The sequence below is a fragment of the Arvicola amphibius genome, chromosome 15 (genome assembly GCF_903992535.2).
Source record: "Arvicola amphibius chromosome 15, mArvAmp1.2, whole genome shotgun sequence".
NCBI lineage: Eukaryota > Metazoa > Chordata > Mammalia > Rodentia > Cricetidae > Arvicola > Arvicola amphibius.
Genome location: NC_052061.1, coordinates 46,453,414 through 46,471,888, shown reverse-complemented (window position 1 = coordinate 46,471,888; position 18,475 = coordinate 46,453,414). Strand labels below are relative to the sequence as shown.

Here is an 18,475-nt window from a genome sequence, read left to right as displayed (position 1 = left end):
AGTGAGTGAGTGACCTCTGGGGATTGCTAGAATATTCTTCCAGCAACATGTACTCCTAAAGAACCAGTGGGTACTGCTGACATGGCTCAAACTCTGGATGCTGGCCGGGTCTGACCAGCCGTGTGTGCATGTCCCCCAGGGTGAGGGTGGGAGACACCTCACTGCCACAAGAGCTTTTTGTGTGTGTGTAGTCTTGGCTGTCCTAGAAATCACTTTGTAGATCAGGCGGCCTTAGACTCAGCTAGACCCACCTGCCTCTGCATCCCAAGTGCTGGGATTAAAGGCATAAAACCACCACCACCACCACCGCCCCACAGATCTTTTTATTTTGTATTTCTAAAATAGAATCTCACTGTGTGGCCCTGGCTGGCCTCACAGTCACAGATCTGCCTGCCTCCTGGGATTAAAGCATGTGCTGCCATGTCTGGCATTAGCTTTGATTTCTTGAGAGCAGACTTCTCCTCTCTGGGGGTGCCTGTAAAAAGCCCATGCCTGACTCACCGCCATGCTGTGAGAGAGCTGCTCGGCAGTCAGGCTGAGGCTGTAGTTCTGGGCCTCCAGCCGCCGGCACTGTGTCTGCAACACCTGCCGCTCCAGGTTTTGCTCTGAAAAGACAAGAGGAGGTGATGCATTCATCAGCTCTATATGAGGCTCTGTCTTCACCTGCAGTGTTCTCAGCTGCACCAACTAACGAGTCAAAACAGCCACCCCAGCACGGTAGGGAAAACCTGGAGTCAGAAGGCAAGTTTAGAGTCCAGGGAAACTACGCAAACCAACAGCTTTCAGATGGACTTTTACACCAAATTGTTGGTGATGGTGGTGGGGAGAGTTGAGGCTATTAGAACAAGGGCCAGAGTAACTTTAATTAGCTAATCTGCTTGACCAAGAGTGCTTCAGTTATTGACAAATGCCCACAAAAGACTGACACTCCAAAGCTAAAATGATCCTGATAAACTCCTCATCAATAGTGGAGCAACCAAATTAAGAACAGTCATCTCAAGAAGGGAAACTAAGCCTGACAGAGGAAAAGCTTAGGTTGTCTCAAGTTTCAGAAGCAGGACAAGAGCCCCACCATCCAGGTTGCAGGTGGCGCAATGACAATGCAGACTGGAAAACGAGGACCCCACCTGTTACTGGGGTTAGCACACAACCATATGGCAAAGCTCAAGCCCCAGAGTTAGGATTGTGTTGTCACGGGACTGAACTGTTGAGCTGGAGGGCTAGTTCTCCGGTCCCAAGTGGAGAGAGGGAAAACCCTAGCACAACTAACTGTGCTTGTTAACTGTCAGGGAGTCAGTTAACAAGATCCTGAGATTCATACGGCTGCTAAGGACAGCCAGGGTGGTGCCATAAGGGAGCTTCTGCCAGACACAGGTGTATCCTTAGAAAGACAAGGACAGCACAGGGAAGTATCCCAATAGCCTTCAAAAAGCCCTGTAGACCCCACATTTCCCTCTACTCCAAACCATTTGAGATGCTACCGAGTCCTGTTTCTAATTGCCTTAGAGCAGAAAACGTGCTGGAGCAGCACACAGTGAACCCGATAATCCTAAAATGAGGGCAGGGGGGAAAGGCGGCCACTTGGGAAGGGGCTCTGGCTCCGGCTACCCGTGTGTCAGTATTTGTTCCAAAAATACCTTTCAAGGGGGTGCAGTAGCAGGCATATGCAATGTCTGCAGCTTGGTCATGTGCCAAATAAAAAAAGCTTAAGATACAGGAGGAAGTAACTGGCAAGTAGCTTAGGCCAAAGGCAGTGCACCAGAGTAGTCTGGACACTGGGGAGACGTGTACAGATGAGAGCTGTATGGGTGTGCTGGGGTGTGTGACTCAGGCTGCTTTCAGGAAAAGCATCTAGGAACTTCAGAGTAAAGTGAGCTGCAAAGTGTCCAAGCTCCTTCAGTGTGGGCTCACAAGCATGGTAATCAGGACTGGCCAGAGCTTAGCTATGTGTACAAGTCGGCAGCATTCTGCCACCCCCTTTGAGCAGGGCCTCAGGGCTAGGGCTTATACCTTATGCTTGCCCTGTAGGAAAACCGATGTCTCTGCACAACGACTCAAGCAGCCCCTGACTAGCAAGGCTCCAGTGTGGACCAGATTTGCTGATCACCCCTCCCCACAAATCCCTACCTTCTATGTGTTCCTGGTAAGCTTCAAAGATTGCCGCAATCCCTTGCCACTGGTGCCTGGGAGCTTCCTCCGCTTCCTCGTCACTGTCACCTTCCATGTCGTCCTCAGAGTCCTGGTCCACCTCCTGCATAGGGGGGCCCTTCCTCCCAGCTGGGGGCTCCTGCTGGCCATTGTGCTGGGGCAAGGGGACCCGGCTGGAGGACTGCAGCTCAGGAATGTTGTAGTGGACTGCCGTGTCGACCTTGTGGTTCTGCTCTGCAGACAGCACAGCTGCGCTCCCTGGGGAGGAGCAAGCAAGGAGGGGCAGGGGCTCAACTGAAAGTCACCCATGGAGACAAGCACGTGTCAGAGCTCTGATCTGTAAGTTTGTGAGCACAGCCTCCTTCGAGAGGGCAGAGGTGTTCCCTGGGGAGGACCAGGGATTGTCCCTCCAATAGGAGGTGGCTCAGCCCTACTGGTGGCCTCACCCCTTAGATGCCACTTCAGAGAGCCCATCCATCATAAAGAGCAGGGAGCAATCTGCTGCCTCTGGCCAAAACACATGTCCCCAGTAAAACCACAAAGACCCAACCCAGTTAGCGCATCTCTCCTGAGGGCCTTTCCTCACAGGCGAGGTGACGTGAGGCCAGAGGTCAACACTGTTTTTCTGCCTCTCTTGTTTAATCTGGCTGGCCAGCAAGTTTCAGGAATGCTGTCTCTGCCTCCAGTCAGCCACCTGGGCTCTTGCCTTTGCTCCCTGGGCCCCAGCAGCAGAGTCAGCTCAGTGAGGGACACTGTAAGCTCAGTGTGAGCTTCCTAGCTTGGTGTGGAACCCTTAAACAGGACTGGACATGGTGACTCAGTTCTCCCTGCTGGGTTTGCAAACACTTACTTCACCTCACTTCACCTGGGGGAACGGGCAGGGAAACTACTATCCCTACAATCACTGGGCCCTGAGGGTGGGCGCATAGTACCTTGGCAAAGAACCAGTGCGAGACCTCCAGAGGAGCTTATGTGGGTGCTGGGAAGACCCCTGCTGACACGCAGGGGACACTTGCTTTGGCCTTACTGAACTGTCATTTGCTAACTAAGGTGTGTGGGTCTTGAGCAGGTACATTAGGTCCTGCTACAAGCCTGAAAGAGATCGAGGCTACCCTCCCCCACCCCCATGCCAGTGAGACCTCTAAGTGCTTCACAGGCATTAAGGTTTGGGAGGTACTGTTGGTATGAAAATGGCCTGTGGCACCCAGCACTAACAGGCGACAGGGGACATGTAGCCTGTTACCTTTATGCTTCTGCAGCGCCTTCTGTGTGGACTGCAGTACGGACTCATGGAACTGGTGTGCAAACTCTTCTGCCATGAAGGGCTCCCAAGGCTTGCTCTTCCCGTTGATGCTGTGGGACAACGGCACAGGAATGTCCTTGGGCGCAGCGCCCCGGAGATAATGAAGCATGCTCAGGCTCTTCTTGCTCCCAGGGGCCTCACTCAGCCTGGCCTTCTCACCGCTGCTAGGAGCTGGCTCCTGGACTCTCAAGAGCTCCTGGGGCCGGAGCTGTTCCAGTCTCCCAGTCTCTGTGGCCTTTGGGACGTCTGACACGGAGGCAGGGACCCCGGCAGGCTGATCTGTTTCCAGAGGAGCTGGCTGTGTGGCTGGTTCTTTGAGAGACAGAAATGAGGAAAACATTATAAGCTGTGGAAAGACAGGCACAAGGAGCTCACATTCGCAGAAAGACCCGGCGTGTCCACCCTATGTAAATGCTGTGCACGAGCTAGAGCCTCAAGAGTAGCGTGTTTAGCAGCAAGTCCAACTGTGAGCATATTCCCAAGGGACAGGTGGGAAGAGAGCAGCAGGAAGTGCTGAGAAGGTGAGAGTGACTTCATCCGACTTAGGAGAGCAGGTGAAGAGACAGCAAGAGGGACCCCTGGGCTTCAGCTTTCTTCAGCTGGAGAGCAGCAGAGAAGAGCGAGAGAGCAGGTGCTGGAGTCTGGAGAGCCAGGCAGGATCTGCAGCGCAGCCTCCTCTGGGGACAGCACATCCTCTGGGGGGATGGCAGCTACCACCACCACCGCCATCTGGACTTCATGCCCGCCTTCTAATTTGCATTGCGTTCTAAGGCCCTGCTCAACCAGGATGGCAGTAGACCACACAAGAGGGATGGAGAGAGAGGCCCAGCTTCCAGTAGGTCAAGTTCACCACGAAGAAGAGACTTTGAATGCCACTTCTAACCCTGTGGCCCAAGCTACAGGACGCTGGAGGGCGAGGTGCCCTTGCCTTACCACTCAGGGAGATGGTAGGACTGTCCCTCGCAGAGTTTGTCACTGAGTCTGCTGCGGACAGTGCCCTCTGCTTGATTGCACGGAGCATCTCAACAAGCCTCTCTTTGTCTGTGAGGAAAGCAGTCCGAGGTTAGCAGGACTTCTGTGAGGGAGGAAAGGCGGGCTCTGGCCACCGTGATTGGCAAGTACAAGCCCTTTACACCAAGAGGCACCAAAAGCAAGCACCACGGCTGGCTGTGCAGACAGGAAGAAGGTGACGGCAGCCGACTCTTTATTTTCCCTGCATGGCTCACACACTCCAGGCAGCCACATCTACAGCCACGAGCAGCAGCTGCCTGGGCGCTTCCACAGTGACTTCCTTCTCAGCAGATAATCTGATTTGAAGACCATGGGTGGCCCCAACACAGGGTACCCCCAGAAACCACGGAGGATCACAGCCATTTCCCGTGAAGGAGAGCGTGCCGCAGATCCCCGCTTAGGCGGCTCTTCCTGCCAACTCTGAAACTTAAGAGCCTTCAGTGCTGCCGGCGTCCGTTAGACATGAAGCCAGGTGAAAAGTCGGGCTTGCAAACAGCGAGGCATGTGTCCAAGGCTTGTGCTGGCAGTCAGCCCGTCACTAACCCTTGCTGGGAAGGCGAGACCTCCACCATGCTTGTTAAAAAAAAATGGAAAAAGAAACTGCCACCTCCAATAAAGAAGCATTTCAAACCGACTGAAGACCTGGAGACACTGTTTTCCGGTGACTCTCTGGAAGAGGCCAGTGCCCTTAAGGGGCCCAAGGCTGTGTACATTAATGCCTTAGCCCGAGACGGTGTTGAGCTGATCAAGGAAGCCTCAGCCTGCCGTGGCCACGCCATATCTTCTATCCTGGGAATTCCAGTTCCAAGTCTCTTCCAACATGGCCCTAGGATACCAGACTGATCTGGAAGCATCTTTCTGGGCAAGTTGTGTGTTTACTGGGTTTCATATCTACAGGCCACCCATACGGGTTGCTCTTCAGGCCTCCAAGCATCATAAACAGTGCTCTGGTGTCCCCAAGGGGAAGGGCCTGTGTATGCAAGTATGCAAACCCTGAACATACTACAATAGGAGGCAACACCTCCTGTCAATCCTAGCGAAAGCCCTGGAAGCACCCTGTTTCAAGAGGCCCCCTGATCAAATGTAAGAGGATGCAGGAGGGGCTTGATAGCCATTGGCAGCATACAGGTACATTAGCCTTCACATCCCAACAGGACATGTTCTAGAGCAAAATGCGACAGAAACACCAGGGGGTGGGCCAACCAGAGCACAGAGGCCACTCATTAGCCCATGCTACCCAGGAGCCCCCTGGCCCATGTGTGCAGGCCAGAGTAAGGCCATACCTTTCCTCTTCTCTGCACTGATGTGTGTCAGGTTGAAGAAGGTCAGGAACTTCCTCTTCTCCTCAAAGTTAGGGCTGTTGTTCATCTCGTCGGGGCTGTATCGGGTGGACAGAGCCAGCCTGGGGGACGGCGTCTGCCGCTTGCTCTGAACTGCAGGTGGAGATGGGCTTCTCTCTCGCAGCATCCTCCTCCGCTTCCGGCGCTTCTGTGCTACCAGCTCCTCCTTCTGCTGCTGGGTGGTCAAGCCAAAAAGTTGCAAAAACTCTAGCTTCTAGATGAGGAAAGAAAAGAAATGAGCGTGAAGTCGCCGTCGCCAGTATGCTTTTACTGCCCCAGGGGTCCCGTGGGCTACAGAGTCTGAACTGGAGCTAGGCAGGCCACAGGGGAACAGAAACGAGGGCCTGTGGGATACGGAGGCCAAGAGGTAGGCCCAAAAACGGGGACCAACAGCCCAACCAGCCCAAAGCATGCAAGAGTTGAGAAGGACCTGTTACCTCAGAGGATGTATCCAGTTTGAGGGGTGGCTGCTCAGCCACACAGCGGAGGTGTGCCCTGACCTCCTCCTCATCGCTCTCGTCGTAAGAGTCGTCGAGGTCATAGTAGTACCCTGATGGCAGAAACAGATGCACTGAGCCAGGCTCAGAACCCAGGATGCTCTGGGGACACGTGAGTGAGACCACGGGCCAGGCCTGCTGGCACCTGTGAGAAGCCTTGCTAAGAGAGGGCCTGCTTTCTTCCAGTATGCCTGGATACCTGTGCTGAGCTATGGATGACAAGTATTGAGCTTCTTTGAGACTCAGAGAATGGGATATGCTCCCTAGGCCTAAAGTGGAGCATTCCTAACAAAGGCCTGTGTCCACGGATCTGTAAAAATGCTCCCCCTCTGTTGTGAGCCTCATGGGAAGGCAACTAAAAACTATACCCCCATTCCCTTTCAAGGTGAACTGCTAGAAGAAAAGCCCCAGCCAGGCCCTACAGCTAGCACGACCAGCACTCAGGAAGATGGCCTAAATCATCCCAACTATAAGGAGCTAGGTGCAATACCAAACAGGCCAATCAATTCCAGAGGAAACAAGACTGGCCTGGAGCAGTCATCCCCATCAGGTGGGTGCTGTGCCACAGCCCCCGCTGGCTCTTCTGGCCTTCTTGGGACCTCAGGGAGCTGCTGCCTCCACCTTGTGGAGCAGGAACAGTGCCAGCTGCTGTCCCTTATTTCCTGGTGCACATGCCAGCTACCATCACCAGCCTACACGTGTAAAGCTCTGCTGGGCTATGCCTCTGTTAATGTCACACTATTAATATTTTAAGATACCCGATTAGTCTCCTCCCATCACCTATCAATAACGTACATCCACAGCAGGACAGGCAAGGGGCCCTGAAACTGCTACCTGAAACCAGTTTTTACAAACTGCACTCGAGAATTGAATGGGAGAAGAAAGGCGAGCAGTTGGCACCGGGGTCTCCTGTCCTGATAATCCCCCACCCCCTGGCAGGTCGGAACCCACTCAGGAGCCAGACCTTTCTCCTGAGCTTCGCGCCGCCTGCGCTCCTCCAGGTCCAGCTTGCTGACCAGCTTCCGGCGTTGCTGAAGAAACTCGTCATAGATGTATGCTGGGTCAGGGCCCCGTGGTGTGGGGTGGCAGTAGGGCGAGCCTGGCTTCAGGGGTCCACTGAGCTCCCCGAAGGGGGTTGCCTGGGAAAGGGAGGGCCGTTGCTGGCCCAAGATGGTCTGTGTTGATTTCTCAAGTTCCGCAAGAAAAGGCCCAGGTCCATGGGGAAAGGTCTGAGGTTCCAGACTTCCTGCCTCCCGCGGTGGTGGCTGGTATTTGTCCAGTGGTGTGGCCTCACGCTTCCGGGGCTCCTCTGTCTTCTCCGTGCAGTAGACACGCTCCACTTTTACCAGCGGCACGGCCGCTGGACGGCTCGGCTCAAAAGCAGTCTGGTGGCTGTGCAGAGAGTGGCTCTCAGCCCGCCGTGTCTCCAGGGCAGTGTCCATCAAAGACACTGGGTTCCAGAGGGCTGTGGGCACAGTATGGTGCTGGGGCTTGGGTGAGATGAGGGGTGGTGGCCCACCAAAGTGCTGTGGGGGTTCGCGGTTGTTCTGGTCATGCCGGTTTGGTCCTGGCCTGGGAAGAATATACTGAGTCATCAGTGATGGGAGCAGATCTGCCTACCAGCTTCCTACAGCACACCCAGGGTAACTTGCTGGGCTACCCAGACTGCCTGTGAGTGCAAATCCCTATGAGGAGGGTTCATCCTACCTCTCCAGGAGAGTCATTTCCTCCTGGAGGTGAAGCTCTGACATCACAGCCCTTCCTCCAGATCTATCAAGTATGTGAGGGCAGGCTGGGGATGAGCCAGGGACACCAGCTTTAGGTGTCCACCTAAGTCCAGGACTTCCCACAGGAATGGTGGCTGTGCTGCTGCCCCCCTGTGGTCCCTGTCAGAACTGCAGCAGCCCCAGAGCAGCAGCTCGGCCTAAAGGACCTTCTGGCGGCAGACAAGCAGCTTGCCTCAACAGGTGTGCTGCTCTTGCCCAGTCTGCCCAGGACCCTCATTCCTTCACCACGCCATCCACGACACCCTCCAGGCCCATGTGGAGCTGTATCTGCAGGCTTCTCTCTGCAGCAGGCTACTACCGAGACACAGACAACTAGTGCCTTGGGGACCCAGTCCTGATTGTAGTCTACAATGCAACTCCCACACCTACGACTCAGGGAGCACTGGAGAAGGGGCGGAGACTGTAAAAGTCAAAGTACCAGGACTCCTCTAGTAGGCAGCGCCATCTAGACACGACAGGGAAGCTGTCACCTACACAAGGCTTGCAATGCTGACAACACCAGCTGACAAGTTGTCACAAGGCCCCACTGCTATAGGAAGAGCCACAGGCAATCGATGGCTGCTTCGAGAGGAAGAAACATCCAGGGACAAGCAACCTGGTAAGTTATCCAATCCCAAGTGGTCAGCCCTAAACACACGTACATAAGAGCAACACAAATGGGTGTGTGTATGCAGAACAGTAAGTAATAGTTACAGAAGAAGTCATGAACTTGCGGTGGCACAGGAGGAGTTGGGAGGGAGGGGTGGGAAAATGTGAAAATAGCACTCATGAATGAGATTGTAAAAGGACGCTTTGATGCGTCTTAGCAGAGAAAACAACCTCTAAAGAAGAGTTCCAGGAGCTCTTCCAAAGCTTAACACTTCTTTGAGGGTGACACGGGCTGCTTAGACCCATGCTGCCCAATGGGCCATTGCTGAACTCCTAGGGTCTTCCCCATTTAACACATCCGTCAGGGCTACTCCCAGCTCCTCCTGCCTACTCAAGCCTGAGACTCAGAGTGTGGCATTAAGCTCCCTTCAAATTCAAAAGTAAAGGGATAAACAAACACCACATACCAGAGTCACACAAGGGTACAATGGCCCTGCCCCTTCTACAGCCCTGCAGCGTGGCAGCAAGTGAGACTAGGCTGGTCCCTGCGTGACGTGGGAGCCCGAGTGGAGATGGCTGAAGAGCCAGAGCACTTAAGCTAGACTCATGTTTAAGGCTAGCGAGGCCTCCCTCCACTTGTGTGAGGTGTACAGGGCCAGGGCTGGGCATCTAGGCCACTTCCAATTGCAGCCCTTTCTCAACATGGAGGATAGGGAGTACGAAGAGTTGAGACTTACGCCGTCGGGGTACCTGTGTCCCAGACAAGAACAAAGATGCTGTGCCAAGGGCTGGAGTGGGGCAGCCACGATGAAGCAGGCATGGGATGGGCCCACAGCAGGGACAGGAGTGCAGACACACTCTCCCTCCATCCCCAACCTCTGAACCAGAAGCACCCGCCTCACGCGAGGTCCCACTCAGGACCCACCTGGTGCTCTCAGGCCTGTGTTCCACTTCTGCGGGCACAGGGGGCCGGCCCAGGTCCAGGTGCTGCTCCAGCACCTGTTGCCGGAACTCAGACACCTGGGACTGGCGGTCTTCCTTTTCTTGCCGCAGCCGCCGCTGGCGTGCCAGCCACTTCTCTTCCTCGTTGGTGCGCTGGATCAGCAGGGCTGTGGCGGCGCTGTTTCCCGGTAGAGAGAAGATGCCGTGGCTGGAGATAAGGCTAGGCACGGTATGGTGCGGGGCAGGCACTGGGTGCAGGGGATGCTGCACAGGCTTGGGTGCCTGCAAGCCCACCTCCTTCAGCTTCTCTGTGGGAGGAAACACTGTCACTGCGGGAGGCCAGCACCCTCGCTCCTGCTTGAGGCCCATGACTGAAAGGTCGTGTAGGGCTTTCACTTACAGCACAAGGTTACGTTTTTAGGACTCATGGAGGGCAGTTGTTAAAATGGTCATAAAAGTAGATCAATTACAGAGATTTTCATAAAATAAATTATATTCAAAACAAGGTCGGGATGGCTCATGCCTGTGCTCCCTACACTCGGGAAGCTGACACGGTGACTGCTGTGAGTATGAGGTAAACCTGAGCTCCAGGCTAGCCTTGGACACATAGCTACGGCATATAATCTTGACTAAACAAGACAAGGTCAGATCTGGGGCATCTCAGCAGTAGAGTGCACAGCAGTATAGTATTAGGCCACAACTGGCCTAACTTGTGTGGCTCTGGCCTCCACCATCGGCACAGCAAAAGGCAAAGACAAACCTAGGTCCCCAAAGCAGTGACATTACTTCCCTCCCCAGTGCTTCGGCCAGTCACTATTTCCATCTTTAGGGGCACCTACGTCTACCCAGGGTGCCATGGCACACCACCTCTTCCCAGTCTGGTGCTCAGTGTTTTGCCAGCTGCAATGGGACAGAGCCCCTCACATGCCAGGGAGGCACAGGTCTTGCCCTCCATACAGCTCAGCTCAGGTACCTGTTCGGGTTGGGGTCAGCTGCTCTGAGGGCTTGGGCCGCTCCTCAGTGGCATGGCCCCGGAGTCCATGCAGCTCGGCCACAGGCAGGAAGGTGGGCTCCAGCGCCTTGGCAGCCAGTAGGTCCTTCTCTCTTGCCCGCTGTTCACGCTGGCGCTCCAGTTCCCGCTCCCGCTCCTTCTCTCGTTCTCGTTCCAGCTCCTTTTCCCGCTGCTCTCGCTCTCGCTCGCGTTCCCGCTCCCGTTCCTTCTCCCTTTCTCGGTCTGCCTCCCGCTCGCGTTCACGCTCCCGTTCTCTCTCCCTCCGCAGCTCTTCATCCATTTGCAGCCTGGGAGAAAAGCAGGGGGTAGCGTGCTGAAGGGGATGTTCAGAAGGGACAAATTCATGCCCCAGCTCAAAGTGGGGCCAGCCACAGATAAAACACCCCTCCTCTCACCCACACGTGGAGAGCCCCCCCCCCATACACACACAGAGTGCTGCCAGGCCAAGGCATGCTGAGGACCGAAGCATGCTCTACTGCCGTCCCCATGGCTGGAAGCACAGCTTACCTCTCTGCGCTGAGGCTCGACATCCGCTCTGAGTGCAGCGCGGCCAGGGACGAGTGTGAGAGCTCAGGTGGGTAGCGGACCCCAGAGAGATGCAGGTGCATAGCTGATGGGTGCAGTGGAGGCAGGGAACCGGGGGTGGGGATGGGGTAGAACGGAGACCTTAAGGCTGATAGGCAATAGGAGTCATCCATCCTGCAGAGAAAGGTGGGAGTGGTGTGTGCCAAGGCCGCAGTCACAAAGGATAAGCCTGCCTATCCAAAGCTTTGGACAGAGTCCTACCACCGCAGGAAAAAGGCTGAGACCCAGGCAGGTGGACAGACGCTTCTCTGCTAGGTGAGTCCACTGCTAAGCAGACTCAGCACAGCAGAGGCCACAGGCAAAGAACACATCCACATGGTCAGGGGCCTCTAGGAACCGGCCACATTGGCACCAAGGACCTCCCAGATCCTGGGAAAGTGGGCAAGAAGGGCAGACTGGCTGCAAGCAGAGTCCTCTGGTGTGACACCGTGACAAAGGCCAGCCAGGCTAGGAGTCTGCAGTTAAGAGGGCACAACTCTCACCATGGTCTCTGTCCACATTCATAACCGCTGTTAGTGGTTACTGGCTGCTGGGAGGCTGATGTTGAGATGTGGGAACTGGGGAGCAACAGCAGGTGGCTCAACTGAGGGCCAGCAGATATGTATGGACTAAACTCAGCTGGGACCCGGGGAAAGCTACATGGATGGATCAAGTCTCTCCTGAGTGTCTGGCTTCAGGCCCTGGCAACATCTGACCCAGCCCAAGAGGTTCTGTCTTGCTGAGGACACATCAGCACACGCGTCGACAGTGTGTGGGGGATATCTCACCTGAAGGCCGGGTGTGGGAATGGGTGCGGGGCCAGGTAGCTGGGATGATAATAGGCAGCAGCGGTAGCTGGGTCCAGGCCAAGCGGAGGCAGGGAGGACATGCGTAGGTCCTCAGCGGTGTGATAGGGCCGGAAGCTTCTCAGGTAGTCCTCAGTCACAGTGCTCGGGGGCACCACGTGGTGCACAGGCCGCTGGAGGCTGCAGGAAAAAAGGCAGGTGAGCAGAGGACCCACTTCGGGCTGGGAAACATGTCACACTCCCCAGTAGCTCAAGGCTGCCCCTGACCCCACCTCCCACCAGGGGACATAGCTGCTAGAGGAGCTCTCTGTCCCCAGACCCAGAGGATGGGTTTAAATGTGGTTAGGGCAAGGGCTATGTCTCAGCATGGAGTACACCACAAGCTCAGATGGGGCCAAGGACCTCGGGGCATAGCAGGCCACAGAGGCTAACAGCAGCACTCTACGCCAGCAGGTGCAAACTCCAAGCCCTCCTGAAGCCACTCCATGTCCTGCCTAGTGTGGCACTTACTTGAGTGGTTGGAAGCGGGAGTCCTGTACAACTGAGCTGGGGGAGAGGCCGAAGGGGTAGGGGGTGCTGAGCAAGTGGGAGGGGATAGCTGGGCCTGCCGCCTTCTCCTGGGCTAGAGGAGGTTCCACAAGCAGGCGCTCCCGACCACTGCTGCTGCCTCGTGAGGCAGAGTCCTGTGGGAAGAAGATGCAACATTAGGGCTTGGGGAGCCATCCAGATGCACAAAAAGGCCACTGTTTGGCTCATATTCTAGAAATATCCTTCCTCTAATGTTATCTTTACCAAAAAAAAGTGGTATTTAGGAAAAAGGCATGGGGGGTAAGTTAAGTCTGGCCTCCCACGAGCAGGTCTGGACTAAGGTCTACCAGGGCCTGGCTCTGCCCCCGAAGGGACTCAGTGATGCCTCAGACTGCTGAGTCCCAAGACGGGCATGTGAAAGGATATGCAGGATAGGGAACCCCTACTTCCCATAACCAGTCCCACATGGGGTAGTCATGGGTCACAGCACACACTCTGGGGACCTGCAACTCAGGAAGAGCTTCTCCCAAGATGCTAGCTGTGTCAGCAGCCATCCAGGACACTGGGGACACTCTTGCATGCATTTCGGCTGGGGGCCCCAGGAGAGGCTTGCTTCAGGCACCAAGTGAGGGATGGCAGTAACCCAGGGCCTGGAGAGATCTAGCTTCACAGGTGTCCTGTATACACAACTAAGGCGGTGTCCAACCTGGAGAAACCAGACCAAGCAGCCCTGCCTACCTGTGACTAGGAAGGAAGGCTCATGGCAAAGCAGAGTGGCACCACTGGGAACATGGGAAAAACAGAGACCATCACTTAAAGAGACCTGGCAGCGTTCTCAGGCCCCTCCCTCACACTGCAGGTCAGAGGCCCAGCATGAGCAGCCAGCAGTACACAGCAGTACACAGGGCTCTGTGTACTGATACTTGCTGAACCTGTGGTCTGACTCTAAGGCTCATGGTAGCCAGCACCACGGACTGTCTTGGAGACAGGCCTGCCAGCCCTTCCTGGACTAATGTCTTGTTCTCCAAGACCGTGGTGGCACCCCAGGTCAGCCAGCACCATGAGGGTGTTGGTCAATGAAGCACATGTAGAGACACGAGGGGAGGGGCTACTGTTGTATCACAGCTAAGCCTCTGTGTGAACTGAGAGGGGGCAGTTTTACCACAGCACCCTCCAGCTCCATTCTCCCAGAGCCTAACACAAACCCTCCTGCTCCCCGCAGACAGACAGCCACGATTAATTGAGGGAGACAGGCTGCTGATTGAATTTTTAATGAGCAGCAACATCTGTTTCCTTCCCAGAGTAGAGCAGCAGGCTGTCTCAGTTCCCTGTGGGGTCCTCATGGGTTCATGACCTCTGACCTGCCCTTCTCACGAGGGGCATGCACACATTATCATAAAAACGGGGGGCATGCATCCCAGCCACACCAGGACAAACGAGGAGACCCCAGTCTCCCTAGAATGGCCATCAGGCTGCTGGGGGCACCGTGTCCTCTCTCATTAGGGTCTGGCTGAACTTGAGCCAGACACCCGGGAAATAGGTCAGCTGGGAGCTAGGGTGCTGCATGGGTGATGAAGGACGGGAAAGACCAAGCTTGGTGGCAGCCCAAAGGCACCGTGCGCCGGTGGCTATGGCAGACAAGACACATCTGCAGAGCTGTTTGACACAGCTGCATCCATGAAAGAACGGCTGGGGGAGGAGGGAGCTGTCATTCTCCAGTGATTAGAGCAAGGTCTCCACAGTTGGGCAAGTGGGACATGCCTGTTAGCTTCAAAACAGACCGCTTTTCATTTCATCTCTCCTCATGCGGCTTCTACTGCCTGGTCACCCCCTGAGAAGGGCCCCGGAGCCACACCCCCCTTTGACTTCCAACAGTGGATGCAGCCTCCAGAGGCTCCTAGTGACTCATGGCCACACTGCAGGGAGAGCCGCATCCCCGCCCTCCTGGAAAGGATTAAACTCTCTGCTGAGCTCTGAGCATCATCTGCTCATCCACTGCGCTTGTCGCCCTCCCTGGTGGCACGCAGGTCTCATTAACTGCAGCGTGAACTGCTGGAGCGGAGCCATCACGGCCCTTCTCTGGGTTACTAAATGTTTCTGAGGCAGTAAGGACCCTCTGAGGACAGTGACAGGCTCCGGGCACAGCAGTCACGAGGCAGAGGCACAGGGACAGGGGACATGCATGCGCACATGCGGTGTCTTGGACCTGGGCCAGGGGCTCCAATCAGTGGAGGCTCCAGGCTCAAAGCAGGAACGGGAAGTGTCCTGCAAGCTTCTCTCAGGAGTGAACCCAGAGCCAGGTAGTCACCAGGCAGGCCGGCTGTCCAGGGAAAGGAAGCTGTTTGGAGATTTACGTCAGCCGAGGTCAGGGCTGAGCTCTAAGAGGAGTCCACAGACAGGAGATCACAGTGGCAGCTTCTTCAGCCTCTCTTAAACCAGGATAGGGTGGTTCTAGGCTGCTCTGAGTCAAGCTGAGATTCAGGGACAGACTTACTGACAGGCTTCCCGGGGTAAATGCTACTCCAGGTGCAAGAAGAAGGTGCCAAAGCTGACCCCAAACTTCTTTCTGGAGCCTGCTGGATGCTTGGAGCACTTTACTGGGGACCAGGAACACCCAGCAGACTGGAGAGGCAGACAGAGGTCACACTCTGCCTTTCCTGTCCCAGCCCAGCTGGGGAGAGGTGCTTCCCTCTCCTCCCCCCTCCATCTTTGTGGTTTAATTAGTACTTCCTAGCAGTACAATCCCTCTGGGAATGGGGCTGGAGAATCCAGGGAAAGCCACAGCTGACAGCGGTTCTTAATTAGCCAGGCCCCTCCAGGCGGGCGCCAAGCAGGTGGGAGGCACAGCAGAGTAAGGGGAAGCTCCAGGCACTGACTCTTCCAGTCCAGTTAGCTTAGTATGTGACCAGCTGGGGGCTGCAGATGCACAAGACCCTTCACACTGGGATCAGGCACTAGGACTATCAGTTGGCTTACACTCTCATCCCTAATCCCCCAAAGCAGGGATAGCTATTGTCTACCCAGGGACCCAAGGCTCAGATACCACCTTAGGCACTTCACTGCCCCCTCATCGCTCAGCCTGATGCCTCTGGGTAAATCTGTCTACACAGACCCCTAAAGAAGTGATTATAGTCAAGGCCACCAGAGGACACGGTAAGATACCATCTAAAAGTAAAAGGAGCCTCGCCAGCCCCTCCCCTCCCCTCCCGCTATGGCCTCCTAAACCAGGTTATGTGTCTGCTGTACTCTGTCACAAGCCTGATATAAGGATAACCTTAATCCGAGCATCTTCCAGTATTGGATGCACATCAAGCCCACCTTGCAGAAGAGTCTGAGGACCAAGATGAAGGGTCATCCTTGCCCACAACCTCAAGTTCCTGACAGCTGTGGACAGAAGTCAACTCCTTCGGGGACATCCCCTGACCCCATTATGACTACATCTCTGGACTGGGCCACTCACCTGGCGGCTCTCACTTCTCCAGACTCCATTGACGGTTTTGGTGGGGGCAATAGTGACCACAGGGGGAGTGCTGGGGACACTGTGACCTCCAGGGGGGACAATGATGGGACCCATGGGCACTCTCTTGGGTGTGCTGGCTGGAGAGCTATGGTTGGTAGCTGGGGAGGACACAGGGGACGATTCGCTGCTCAGTGAAGACCCTGTGGAAAGAAAACAACACAGAAGCTCAGGAGCTACATCACCGCCATGCCGCCCACTGTACCCACACTTCTGCAATTCCAGAACTCTCACTGGAAGTGAAGCCCCAGGGTGGCCAGGCAGGGAAGGACCCAAGGCTATTCTGGATGGGCTCAGGACCCAGTAACACCAGCTACTCAGTACTGTCCTCTGCACCCAAGGAGAGTGGGAAGCAGAGGCCAGGTGTGGTCAGCATGGTCTCCTTAATTACTGGGCATCTTTGCTGGCCTCCCTGTCATACTGCCTTTTAGGCCTAGAGGTGGACAACTAATTTTAAATGTAAAAATCTGAGATGTAATTCACTAGTTTAAAACCATGTCAACATGCTTCATTCAGTATGTCCACCATATTGAGTGAATACTAGAACAGCTTCACCCCAGAGAGAGACAATATTCCTTCCCCCACATAGTGAGAGAGCAGGCAGGAGGGGGGATGGGCAGCTTAATTCTTGGGGTACCATTCTCACTAGGACATGATAGTTGGGGATGACTTCAGTCAGATGGCCAATGCTGACATTGGGACAGAGCTTTGCTCTATGTGAGCAGACATGGCCTCTGGCTGGAAAAATTCTGCCACCTGCAGAAACAGCTTAAGCAGAGCAGCCCCCTCCCCAAATGGTTCCCAGTCAAGCAGCCCTCTTGTTCACATGCCTACCTATCAGGGTCTGACCCAGGTGGGCAATGAGGCCTGAGGGCCATAGCCTAAGGAAGAACCCCCTAGTTCTCAAGATGGGCAACAAACCCATTACCCATACCCTAAGAACTCTGTAGTCTCTGCCCCATGGCTGGGCAGGGAAAACTCTGTTACAGTGATAGCCCAGGAAAAGGCTTCTAGAATCTGGAGCAGGCAAACCACAGGGTTGGAGCAGCCAGGCCTGGGGGCTGGCCCTGAGAACCTTGGGAACAAGCTAGCTATCATTCATGAGTCAGGGGAGGCTTGGCACCCAGTAGGAGGGCACCCCTCTGTGCAGCTGAGAAATCCTGCTGTCAGCAACACACTAGGCCTGCAATGTCAACCCAGATATAGGTCAAAAAGTGAGGGCTCCTGTCAGCCACAGACCTTGAGAAAGTCCATGCAAGTATGACATGAGTCATGCCTGCGGCCACACTCAGTCCTAGCCTGGCCTGTTCTATAATAGAATGCCCCCAACAAGAGAAGCCACCAGGAGCAGAAAGAGCCAAACTGAGCACACTGTGGGATACAATCACCTTGTTCAGAGACACAGTGAGGCAGGGGACCAACTTTTCAGACAGGGTCTTACTACACAGCCCAAGCTAACCTGGTACTCACAACCAGGTGTCTCTTCCCAAGCCAGACTTAAAAACTCAAATCACTTTCAGGAATTCTAAGTTCCCCAAATAGCAATCTGCTTGGCTTTGCCACCATCCTTCCCAGGAGGCCCCAGATATAATGTACATGTCTGACAGGCTGTCCGTTTTTATGTATGTTTGTGTGCAGATGCACATGTGTGTGAATATGCGTACAAGGGTCAAACTACAACTTTGGATTCCTCAGGAGCAACGCTTACTCTGTTGTTGGTTTTGTTGTTGTTGTGTTTTGGTTTTTCAAGACAGGGTTTTTCTGTAGCTTTAGAGCCTGTCTTGGAACTAACTCTTGTAGACCAGGCTGGCCTCGAACTCAGAGATCCGCTTGTCTCTGCCTCCTAAGTGCTGGGATTAAAGGCGAGTGTTGGGATTTTAATCTATGCTGCCGGCTCACCCTTTTTTTTTAATTTTTATTTTATTATTATTATTATTATTATTTTTTTTTTTTTTTTTGGTTTTTGGAGACAGGGTTTCTCTGCAGCTTTTTTTTAAAGATAGGCTCTCACTCTAGAGCCCTGGCTGGTCTGGACTCATGGCAATCCTCCTGCCTTTGAATCCTGAGATGAAAGGTGGAGCCATTTCAGCAAAGCCACTCTGCATGCATCACCACCATCAATTTGAAAACATTTTTATAACCTCCCAAGAAACAGGCGTGCAAGCCTTCAGCCATGTCTGCTCCACCCCTGCATCCAGCTGTCTTGTGTGGACAGATTTGCAGGCCCTGGGATTCCCTGGCCCCTCCTGTTTTATGTTGTTCCCCGTACCAGAACTCCATCCATACTTCAAGGTTGCTGACCTTCACACCAAGGGGGAACTAGTCACCAATTTCTCAGCCAAAGGACAGTTGTCTGGGCCTACCCGGCAGCTACTGTGAGTAGTAGCTATCTCACACTGCACAGACACTAACTAACACACAGGCAGGGAACA

The 18,475-nt window shown here is 54.6% G+C and overlaps 1 protein-coding gene across 11 annotated transcripts in view; it reads right to left on the bottom strand.

Annotated features, from left to right (window-relative positions):
* The window catches only part of Gse1 (Gse1 coiled-coil protein), a 342,813-nt gene that overhangs the window by 2,874 nt on the left and 321,464 nt on the right, over positions 1-18,475 (bottom strand). For 9 of the 11 annotated variants that reach the window (XM_038312423.1, XM_038312425.1, XM_038312428.1 and 6 more), the window contains 13 exons: positions 15,987-16,186; positions 12,509-12,681; positions 11,981-12,178; positions 11,136-11,327; positions 10,590-10,915; positions 9,600-9,924; positions 7,264-7,871; positions 6,240-6,352; positions 5,746-6,016; positions 4,385-4,492; positions 3,392-3,763; positions 2,128-2,406; positions 502-605 (listed from right to left, as the gene is read on the bottom strand). In XM_038312423.1, the coding sequence (XP_038168351.1) occupies positions 502-605; positions 2,128-2,406; positions 3,392-3,763; positions 4,385-4,492; positions 5,746-6,016; positions 6,240-6,352; positions 7,264-7,871; positions 9,600-9,924; positions 10,590-10,915; positions 11,136-11,327; positions 11,981-12,178; positions 12,509-12,681; positions 15,987-16,186 (3,269 nt within the window). The remainder of the gene's footprint in view (positions 1-501; positions 606-2,127; positions 2,407-3,391; positions 3,764-4,384; positions 4,493-5,745; positions 6,017-6,239; positions 6,353-7,263; positions 7,872-9,599; positions 9,925-10,589; positions 10,916-11,135; positions 11,328-11,980; positions 12,179-12,508; positions 12,682-15,986; positions 16,187-18,475) is intronic. The other 2 variants (XR_005283292.1, XM_038312424.1) reach the window with 2 other exon arrangements.